Below are 11,427 nucleotides of genomic sequence, written 5' to 3'. Positions count from 1 at the left end.
GGTACTTTGTTCTGTGAGGTATTACATTGCTCTACTGATTATGAATAAAACGGGCATAAGGACAAGGGCTAAACAGTATTGTACTTTACATTTATTAACACACATCTCATATTCCTCACAAGCACTGCAGGTGCAACACTTCATACAAGCCTGTCAGCCATCATAACTCTCTACTCAGCTCTTCTGACTGCCCGGCGCCCACCTCTCTGCAGTTCTCCCTCCTGGTTACTCCCCTCTATGTTAGACTGTAGGGTCTGACGAGCAGGGCCCTCTTCCCTCATTCTCTCCTCCCTGCAGCCTCCCTATCACTAATGTGCATATCACCCTGTCTCCCTTCTCCCTAGTGCAGAAATGGGGGAAAGCAGGACTAACAGATGTTCCATTGCATACAGGAAAATTAGAGCCCTGGTAACTTCTGACAGTCACTGACTGACGGCCCAACCTCTTCCATGTGTCACATCCAAGCCATATGCAAATAACTAGTAGCTTTATTATAATATATAATAATAAATACTGTCACGGAATTGTATGTCCATCCATTCTGCAGGCCGGTCACTGAGCATAACCCTGTGAGAAAATGTGTCTCAAAATAATCTAATATACACATAGTCATTATACATAGCTCCCACAAAAAAAAAGTGTATGCTCTGTATCCGTGACACTTTATCCTTAAGTACATATAAGAAGGGCGTATACACATATCCATAGCACTATATATTACACAGTGTACAGAAACGTCTGAGTCCAGACCAAGGAAGGTATGAAGGCGAGTCTAAGGTATGTTCTGCTCCTGCCATGTGTGTGATGTATGTACAGGGGGCTGCCCAGGATAGGTGCCAGGTCTCTCCTACCTGCCTGGCAGATGCCGAGATAGGTGCCAGGTCTCTCCTACCTGCCTGGCAGATGCCGAGATAGGTGCCAGGTCTCTCCTATCTGCCTGGCAGATGCCGAGATAGGTGCCAGGTCTCTCCTACCTGCCTGGCAGATGCCGAGATAGGTGCCAGGTCTCTCCTACCTACCTGCCTGGCAGATGCCGAGATAGGTGCCAGGTCTCTCCTACCTACCTGCCTGGCAGATGCCGAGGTAGGTGCAAGGTCTCTCCTACCTGCCTGGCAGATACCGAGGTAGGTGCCAGGTCTCTCCTACCTACCTGCCTGGCAGATGCCGAGATAGGTGCCAGGTCTCTCCTACCTACCTGCCTGGCAGATGCCGAGGTAGGTGCAAGGTCTCTCCTACCTGCCTGGCAGATGCCGAGGTAGGTGCCAGGTCTCTCCTACCTACCTGGCAGATGCCGAGATAGGTACCAGGTCTCTCCTACCTGCCTGGCAGATGCCGAGGTAGGTGCCAGGTCTCTCCTACCTGCCTGGCAGATGCCGAGGTAGGTGCCAGGTCTCTCCTACCTGCCTGGCAGATGCCGAGATAGGTACCAGGTCTCTCCTACCTACCTGCCTGGCAGATGCCGAGATAGGTGCCAGGTCTCTCCTACCTGCCTGGCAGATGCTGAGATAGGTGCCAGGTCTCTCCTACCTGCCTGGCAGATGCCAAGATAGGTGCCAGGTCTCTCCTACCTGCCTGGCAGATGCCGAGACAGGTGCCAGGTCTCTCCTACCTGCCTGGCAGATGCTGAGATAGGTGCCAGGTCTCTCCTACCTGCCTGGCAGATGCTGAGATAGGTGCCAGGTCTCTCCTACCTGCCTGGCAGATGCCGAGATAGGTGCCAGGTCTCTCCTACCTGCCTGGCAGATGCCGAGATAGGTGCCAGGTCTATCCTACCTGCCTGGCAGATGCCGAGATAGGTGCCAGGTCTCTCCTACCTGCCTGGCAGATGCCGAGATAGGTGCCAGGTCTCTCCTACCTACCTGCCTGGCAGATGCCGAGATAGGTGCCAGGTCTCTCCTACCTACCTGCCTGGCAGATGCCGAGGTAGGTGCAAGGTCTCTCCTACCTGCCTGGCAGATACCGAGGTAGGTGCCAGGTCTCTCCTACCTACCTGCCTGGCAGATGCCGAGATAGGTGCCAGGTCTCTCCTACCTACCTGCCTGGCAGATGCCGAGGTAGGTGCAAGGTCTCTCCTACCTGCCTGGCAGATGCCGAGGTAGGTGCCAGGTCTCTCCTACCTACCTGGCAGATGCCGAGATAGGTACCAGGTCTCTCCTACCTGCCTGGCAGATGCCGAGGTAGGTGCCAGGTCTCTCCTACCTGCCTGGCAGATGCCGAGGTAGGTGCCAGGTCTCTCCTACCTGCCTGGCAGATGCCGAGATAGGTACCAGGTCTCTCCTACCTACCTGCCTGGCAGATGCCGAGATAGGTGCCAGGTCTCTCCTACCTGCCTGGCAGATGCTGAGATAGGTGCCAGGTCTCTCCTACCTGCCTGGCAGATGCCAAGATAGGTGCCAGGTCTCTCCTACCTGCCTGGCAGATGCCGAGACAGGTGCCAGGTCTCTCCTACCTGCCTGGCAGATGCTGAGATAGGTGCCAGGTCTCTCCTACCTGCCTGGCAGATGCTGAGATAGGTGCCAGGTCTCTCCTACCTGCCTGGCAGATGCCGAGATAGGTGCCAGGTCTCTCCTACCTGCCTGGCAGATGCTGAGATAGGTGCCAGGTCTATCCTACCTGCCTGGCAGATCCCGAGATAGGTGCCAGGTCTCTCCTACCTGCCTGGCAGATGCCGAGATAGGTGCCAGGTCTCTCCTACCTACCTGCCTGGCAGATGCCGAGATAGGTGCCAGGTCTCTCCTACCTACCTGCCTGGCAGATGCCGAGGTAGGTGCAAGGTCTCTCCTACCTGCCTGGCAGATGCCGAGATAGGTGCCAGGTCTCTCCTACCTACCTGCCTGGCAGATGCCGAGATAGGTACCAGGTCTCTCCTACCTGCCTGGCAGATGCCGAGATAGGTGCCAGGTCTCTCCTACCTGCCTGGCAGATGCCCAGGATAGGTGCCAGGTCTCTCCTACCTGCCTGGCAGATGCCCAGGATAGGTGCCAGGTCTCTCCTACCTGCCTGGCAGATGCACAGGATAGGTGCCAGGTCTCTCCTACCTGCCTGGCAGATGCTGAGATAGGTGCCAGGTCTCTCCTACCTGCCTGGCAGATGCCCAGGATAGGTGCCAGGTCTCTCCTACCTGCCTGGCAGATGCCCAGGATAGGTGCCAGGTCTCTCCTACCTGCCTGGCAGATGCTGAGATAGGTGCCAGGTCTTTCCTACCTGCCTGGCAGATGCCGAGGGTTGGTGCCAGGTCTCTCCTACCTGCCTGGCAGATGCCGAGATAGGTGCCAGGTCTCTCCTACCTGCCTGGCAGATGCCGAGATAGGTGCAAAATATCCTAAGTGGTGCAAACCTGTTTCCCAATTTATATTTTTTAATAATTGTAATGAGACAGTTGTTATGTTTTAAGAGTCTTAATTGTATTTTATGACAGGTAGTGAAATAGATAGTTTTACAAACAAACAGATTGCTATAGTTAAAAGGTGTATTTTAAGGGTAAAAAATAATAGTAAACTATAGACATATGTCTCTCCAAGGGCGGGACTAACATTACCGCCAGTCACCTCATCCCTACTGATCACACATGTACTAACATTACCGCCTGTCACCTCATCCCTACTGATCACACATGTACTAACATTACCGCCTGTCACCTCATCCCTACTGATCACACATGTACTAACATTACCGCCTGTCACCTCATCCCTACTGATCACATATGTACTAACATTACCGCCAGTCACCTCATCTCTACTGATCACACATGTACTAACATTACCGCCAGTCACCTCATCCCTACTGATCACACATGTACTAACATTACCGCCTGTCACCTCATCCCTACTGATCACATATGTACTAACATTACCGCCAGTCACCTCATCCCTACTGATCACACATGTACTAACATTACCGCCTGTCACCTCATCCCTACTGATCACATATGTATTAACATTACCGCCAGTCACCTCATCCCTACTAATCGCATATGTACTAACATTACCGCCAGTCACCTCATCCCTACTGACCACACATGTACTAACATTACCGCCTGTCACCTCATCTCTACTGATCCAATATGTACTAACATTACCGCCAGTCACCTCATCCCTACTGATCGCATATGTACTAACATTACCGCCAGTCACCTCATCTCTACTGATCACACATGTACTAACATTACCGCCTGTCACCTCATCCCTACTGATCACACATTTACTAACATTACCGCCAGTCACCTCATCCCTACTGATCACACATGTACTAACATTACCGCCAGTCACCTCATCCCTACTGATCGCATATGTACTAACATTACCGCCAGTCACCTCATCCCTACTGATCACACATTTACTAACATTACCGCCTGTCACCTCATCCCTACTGATCACACATGTACTAACATTACCGCCTGTCACCTCATCCCTACTGATCGCATATGTACTAACATTACCGCCTGTCACCTCATCCCTACTGATCACACATGTACTAACATTACCGCCAGTCACCTCATCCCTACTGATCGCATATGTACTAACATTACCGCCTGTCACCTCATCCCTACTGATCGCATATGTACTAACATTACCGCCTGTCACCTCATCCCTACTGATCACATATGTACTAACATTACCGCCTGTCACCTCATCCCTACTGATCACACATGTACTAACATTACCGCCTGTCACCTCATCCCTACTGATCACACATGTACTAACATTACCGCCTGTCACCTCATCCCTACTGATCACACATGTACTAACATTACCGCCTGTCACCTCATCCCTACTGATCGCATATGTACTAACATTACCGCCTGTCACCTCATCCCTACTGATCACACATGTACTAACATTACCGCCTGTCACCTCATCCCTACTGATCGCATATGTACTAACATTACCGCCTGTCACCTCATCCCTACTGATCGCATATGTACTAACATTACCGCCTGTCACCTCATCCCTACTGATCACACTAGGGGTGTGCACCGGCCACTTTTCGTGTTTTGGTTTTGGATCTGGATCTTTCTTCGTGTTTTGGATCTGGATTGGTTTTGCCAAAACCACCCTTCCGTGTTTTGGGTTCTGGGTTTTGTGTTTTGGATCTGTATTTTTTTGAAAAAAAGCATAAAAACAGCTAAAATCACAGAATTTGTAGGTTTTTCTGCTCCTATGCTATTATTAACCTCAATAACCTTAATTCCCACTCATTTCCAGTCTATTCTGAACACCTCACACCTCAAAATAGTGTTTTTATGTCCAAAAGGTTGCACCGAGGTAGCTGGATGACTATGCTAAGCGACACGAGTGGGCGGCACAAACACGTGGCCCATCTAGGAGTGACACTGCAGTGGCAGACAGGATGGCAGTTAGAAAAACTAGGCCCCAAACTGTACATAATGCAAAGAAAAAAAAGAAGTGCAGGATGGAATTGTCCTTGGGCCCTCCCACCCACCCTTATGTTGTATAAACAGGACATGCACACTTTAACAAACCAATCATTTCAGCGCCAGGGTCTGCCACACAACTGTGGCTGAAATGGTTGGTTCGTTTGGGCCCCCACAAAACAAGCTGGCAATTAATCTGTCCCTGCACAAACTGGCTCTACGGAGGCAAGATGTCATCCTCATCCTCCTCATCCACCGATTCCTCACCCTCTTCAGTGTGTACATCCTCATCCTCACAAAGTATTAACTCGTCCCCACTTGAATCCACCACCACAGGTCCCTCTGTACCTTCTGGAGGCTGGTCTCCCTGGAAGAGCTGATAATTCATTTTGATGAACATCATCTTCTCCACATTCTGCCTTTCGCTGACAAGGTTCCCGGCTGCACTAAACACTCTTTCGGAGTACACACTGGAGGGGGGCAACTCAGGTAAAATAGAGCCAGTTTGTACAGGGGCCTCCAAATTGCCTCTTTTTCCTGCCAGTACAGGTATGGACTGTCTGACATGCCTACTTGGATGCTGTCACCGATGTAATCCTCCACCATTCTGTCAATGGTGACAGTATCATATGCAGTGACAGTAGACATGTCAGAAATTGTTGCCAGGTCCTTCAGTCCGGACCAGATGTCCAAACTTGGTCCTGTCTGCCCTGCATCACCGCCAGCGGGTTGCTTAGGATACCTAAGTTTTTTCCTGGCAGCCCCAGTTGCGGGAGAAAATGAAGAAGGAGCCGTTGACGTGTCACGTTCCGCTTCAGCTGACAGTGTGTTCACCAGCAGGTCTTTGCACCTCTGCAGGCTTGTGTCGGCCGGAAAGAGAGACACCACATAGGCTTTAAACCTAGGATGGCCAAGCACGGTGGCCAAAATGTAGTGGTCTGATTTCAACAGATTGACCACCCTGGAATCCTGGCAAAGCGAATGAAGGGCTTCATCCATAAGTCCCACACGCCGAGCGGAATCGCTCCGTCTTAGCTCCTCCTTCACTTTCTCCAGCTGCTTCTGCAAAAGCCTGATGAGGGGAATGACCTGACTCAAGCTGGCAGTGTCTGAACTGACTTCACGTGTGGCAAGTTCGAAGGGCTGGAGAACCTTGCACAACACGGAAATCATTCTCCACTGCGCTTGAGTCAGGTGCATACCCCCTCCTTTGCCTATGTCATAGGTGGATGTATAGGCTTGTATGGCCTTTTGCTGCTCCTCCATCCTCTGAAGCATATAGAGGGTTGAGTTCCACCGCGTCACAACCTCTTGCTTCAGGTGATGGCGGGGCAGGTTCAAGAGTGTTTGCTGGCGCTCCCGTCTTCGGCACGCAGTCGCTGAATGGCGAAAGTGGCCAGAAATTTTTCGGGCCACCCAAAGCGTCTCCTGCACGCCCCTGTCGCTTTTCAGAAAATTCTGCACCACCAAGTTTATTGTGTGAGCAAAACATGGGACGTGCTGGAATTTGCCCAGATGTAATGCCCGCATAATATTGGTGGCGTTGTCAGATATCACAAATCCCCAGGAGAGTCTAAGTGGGGTAAGCCACTGGGCGATGATTTCCCTCAGTTTCTCTAAGAGGTTGTCGGCGGTGTGCCTCTTACTGAAACCGGTGATACACAGCGTAGCCTGCCTTGTAACGAGCTGGCGTTTCTGAGATGCTGCTACTGGTGACGCTGCTGCTGTTGCTGCGTAAGGTGATACATCTACCCAGTGGGCTGTCACAGTCATATAGTCCTTAGTCTGCCCTGTTCCACTTGTCCACATGTCCGTGGTTAAGTGGACATTGTGTACAACGGCATTTTTCAGGACACTGAGGACACTTTTTCTGACGTTTCTGTACAGTCTCGGTATCGCCTGCCTAGTGAAGTGGAATCTAGACAGGATTTGGAACCGGGGACACACTACCTCCATCAATTGTCTAAATCCCACTGCACTAATGGCGGATACCGGACGCACGTCTAACACCAACATAGCAGTCAAGGCCTCAGTTATACGTTTTGCTTCTGGATGACTGCTGTCGTACTTCATCCTCCTCGCTAAGGACTGTTGGAGGGTCAATTGTTTAGTAAAAATAGTGGTGTTCCTACTTCCTCTCTGGGATGATGAACGACTCCCAGCAGCAGCAACAGCAGCAGCGGCAGCAGTAGGCGTAGCAATGCAGGATCCTCCGGAGGAATTCCGGATAGGAGAGTCAGTCATGCCAGTGACATGGCCTGCAGGACTACTTCCGATCCTGACTAAGGAGGAAATTGACGAGGAGGGAGTTGACGGTGTGGTTTGCAGGCGCTTGGATACAACAGGACAACGGGATTTAGTTGTCCCTGGACTGCTTACGGTCTTAGCCAAAGTTTCTGAACTTGACAGTAACTTTTTATGAACGCGCTGCAGGTGCCGTATAAGGGAGGATGTTCCCAGGTGGTTGACGTCCCTACCCCTACTTATTTCACCTTTACATATGGTACATATGGCAAGACAGTTGTTGTCCGGATTTGGATAGAAATATTGCCAGACCAAAGAGGTGGAATGTTTGGTCTTCTGCCCAGGCATGACCGTGATGGGCTTTTTCATCCCACGGACAACAACTGTCTCCCCCGGAGCCTGATTTAAACAAACCACATCACCATCAGAATCCTCCTCGCCAACTTCCTCCTCAGCGCCAGCTACACCAGTATCCTCATCCTGTTGTACTTCAACAGTGACATCTTCAATTTGCATATCAGCAAGTGGACTGTGGGTGCTCCTTTCAGCACTTGCAGGGGGCGTGCAAATGGTGGAAAGAGCCACCTCTTCCCGTCCAGTGCTGGGAAGGTCAGGCATCGCAACCACCACCACACTTGGACTCTCCTTGGGGATTTGTGATATCTTCTTAGAAAGCACAGTTCTTCGCTGTGCTTTTGCCAGCTTAACTCTTTTGATTTTTTTAGTGGGAGGAGGGCTTCCATCGTCATGTGAAGCTGAACCACTAGTCATGAACATACTAGGGATCGACCTTAGCCGTTCCTTGCCACTCCGTGTCGTAAATGGCATATTGGCAAGTTTACGTTTCTCTTCAGCTGATTTAAATGTTTTTTTCAAGGTCATTTTCCTGAACTTTGTCATTTGGGATTGTATGTGCCCTCTATTATGACATTGGGCATCGGCCTTGGCAGACGACGTTGATGGCATGTTATCGTCTATGTCATGACTAGTGGCAGCAGCTTCAGCACTAGGAGGAAGTGGTTCTTGATCTTTCTCTATTTTATTTTTAATCGGAGAAAGTTTGGTCCTCCATTTATGTTATATCGATTTGATATATACGTGCGGCTAAACACAGAAAATCTTTTTTTATTTTTGCTGGAGAGTAGTGCACTTTGTGGGTTACACCAGCCTTTAAGAAATGAGCCAGCCGGCTCTTTACTTATGGGACACAGGCGCACGCTTGGCGCTGCTCCTTTGTTGATGCACGTGCGGCTACTGCGCACACAATTCACAAACACAGAAAATAATTTTTTTTTTGGTTTGGACTGGAGTGTACTTTGGGGGTTACAGCACCCTTTAACGGTCAAGCCAGCCGGCCCTTTACTTATGACACAGGCGCACGCTTGGCACTACTTTGTTGATGCACGTGCGGCTACTGCGCACACAATTCACAAACACAGAAAATATATTATTTTTTTAGCACTTGGGGGGAGCACCCCTAATGGACAGAGCACCCCCTGGACAACACTACAGCACCCCTTTAGGACTGGGACACTGCACAGCACTTTGGAGTCGACACAACCCCTATGGAGAACTGACTGCACAACACAGTCCAGCCAGCCCCTATGGACTTTGAAGTAGTGGACAACAGCAGCACTACACTACACTACACTACACAGCCCAGCCAGCCCTAACTCCCCCCCTCCCTCTTCACTGTCCACAGCCGAGTGAGAAAATGGCGCCGACGCGGGTACCTTATATAGGATCCAAAACCCGCGAGACTCGGAAGGCGGGATGAGGACGTTTTGCCTCGATTTCAGATCCGAGTCAGGTGGGAAAAGTCGAGCCTGACTCGGATCGGACTCGGATCGGGGGGGCTCGGGGGGGTTCGGATTTCAGAAATCCGAACCCGCTCACCCCTAGATCACACATGTACTAACATTACCGCCTGTCACCTCATCCCTACTGATCACACATGTACTAACATTACCGCCAGTCACCACATCCCTACTGATCGCATATGTACTAACATTACCGCCTGTCACCTCATCCCTACTGATCACATATGTACTAACATTACCGCCTGTCACCTCATCCCTACTGATCACACATGTACTAACATTACCGCCAGTCACCTCATCCCTACTGATCACACATGTACTAACATTACCGCCAGTCACCTCGTCCCTACTGATCACACATGTACTAACATTACCGCCAGTCACCTCGTCCCTACTGATCACATATGTACTAACATTACCGCCAGTCACCTCATCCCTACTGATCGCATATGTACTAACATTACCGCCAGTCACCTCATCCCTACTGTTCGCATATGTACTAACATTACCGCCAGTCACCGCATCCCTACTGATCGCATATGTACTAAAATTACCGCCTGTCACCTCATCCCTACTGATCACATATGTACTAACATTACCGCCAGTCACCGCATCCCTCCTGATCACACATGTACTAACATTACCGCCAGTCACCTCATCCCTACTGATCACATATGTACTAACATTACCGCCAGTCACCTCATCCCTACTGATCACATATGTACTAACATTACCGTCAGTCACCTCATCCCTACTGATCGCATATGTACTAACATTACCGCCAGTCACCTCATCCCTACTGATCGCATATGTACTAACATTACCGCCAGTCACCTCGTCCCTACTGATCACACATGTACTAACATTACCGCCAGTCACCTCGTCCCTACTGATCGCACATGTACTAACATTACCGCCAGTCACCTCGTCCCTACTGATCGCACATGTACTAACATTACCGCCAGTCACCTCGTCCCTACTGATCGCACATGTACTAACATTACCGTCAGTCACCTCATCCCTACTGATCGCATATGTACTAACATTACCGCCAGTCACCTCATCCCTACTGATCGCATATGTACTAACATTACCGCCAGTCACCGCATCCCTACTGATCGCATATGTACTAACATTACCGCCAGTCACCTCATCCCTACTGATCGCATATGAACTAACATTACCGCCAGTCACCGCATCCCTACTGATCGCATATGTACTAACATTACCGCCTGTCACCTCATCCCTACTGATCACACATGTACTAACATTACCGCCAGTCACCACATCCCTACTGATCGCATATGTACTAACATTACCGCCTGTCACCTCATCCCTACTGATCACATATGTACTAACATTACCGCCTGTCACCTCATCCCTACTGATCACACATGTACTAACATTACCGCCAGTCACCTCATCCCTACTGATCACACATGTACTAACATTACCGCCAGTCACCTCGTCCCTACTGATCACACATGTACTAACATTACCGCCAGTCACCTTGTCCCTACTGATCACATATGTACTAACATTACCGCCAGTCACCTCATCCCTACTGATCGCATATGTACTAACATTACCGCCAGTCACCTCATCCCTACTGTTCGCATATGTACTAACATTACCGCCAGTCACCGCATCCCTACTGATCGCATATGTACTAACATTACCGCCTGTCACCTCATCCCTACTGATCACATATGTACTAACATTACCGCCAGTCACCGCATCCCTCCTGATCACACATGTACTAACATTACCGCCAGTCACCTCATCCCTACTGATCACATATGTACTAACATTACCGTCAGTCACCTCATCCCTACTGATCGCATATGTACTAACATTACCGCCAGTCACCTCATCCCTACTGATCGCATATGTACTAACATTACCGCCAGTCACCTCGTCCCTACTGATCACACATGTACTAACATTACCGCCAGTCACCTCGTCCCTACTGATCGCACATGTACTAAC

The 11,427-nt window shown here is 50.1% G+C and overlaps 1 protein-coding gene across 2 annotated transcripts in view; it reads left to right on the top strand.

The window, feature by feature from the left end:
- Window positions 1-748: 748 nt before the first annotated feature.
- Window positions 749-11,427, top strand: part of LOC148442504 (calpain-1 catalytic subunit-like) — a 193,876-nt gene continuing 183,197 nt past the window's right edge. For both annotated transcript variants that reach the window (XM_088463878.1, XM_088463879.1), the window contains exon 1: window positions 749-777. In XM_088463878.1, coding sequence (XP_088320004.1) covers window positions 761-777 — 17 coding nt within the window. In that variant the 5' untranslated portion in view covers window positions 749-760. The remainder of the gene's footprint in view (window positions 778-11,427) is intronic.

The sequence above is a fragment of the Taudactylus pleione genome, unplaced genomic scaffold (genome assembly GCF_031769625.1).
Source record: "Taudactylus pleione unplaced genomic scaffold, aTauple2 ptg001487l, whole genome shotgun sequence".
NCBI classification, from domain to species: domain Eukaryota; kingdom Metazoa; phylum Chordata; class Amphibia; order Anura; family Myobatrachidae; genus Taudactylus; species Taudactylus pleione.
This window is presented reverse-complemented; position numbering and strand designations above follow the sequence as displayed.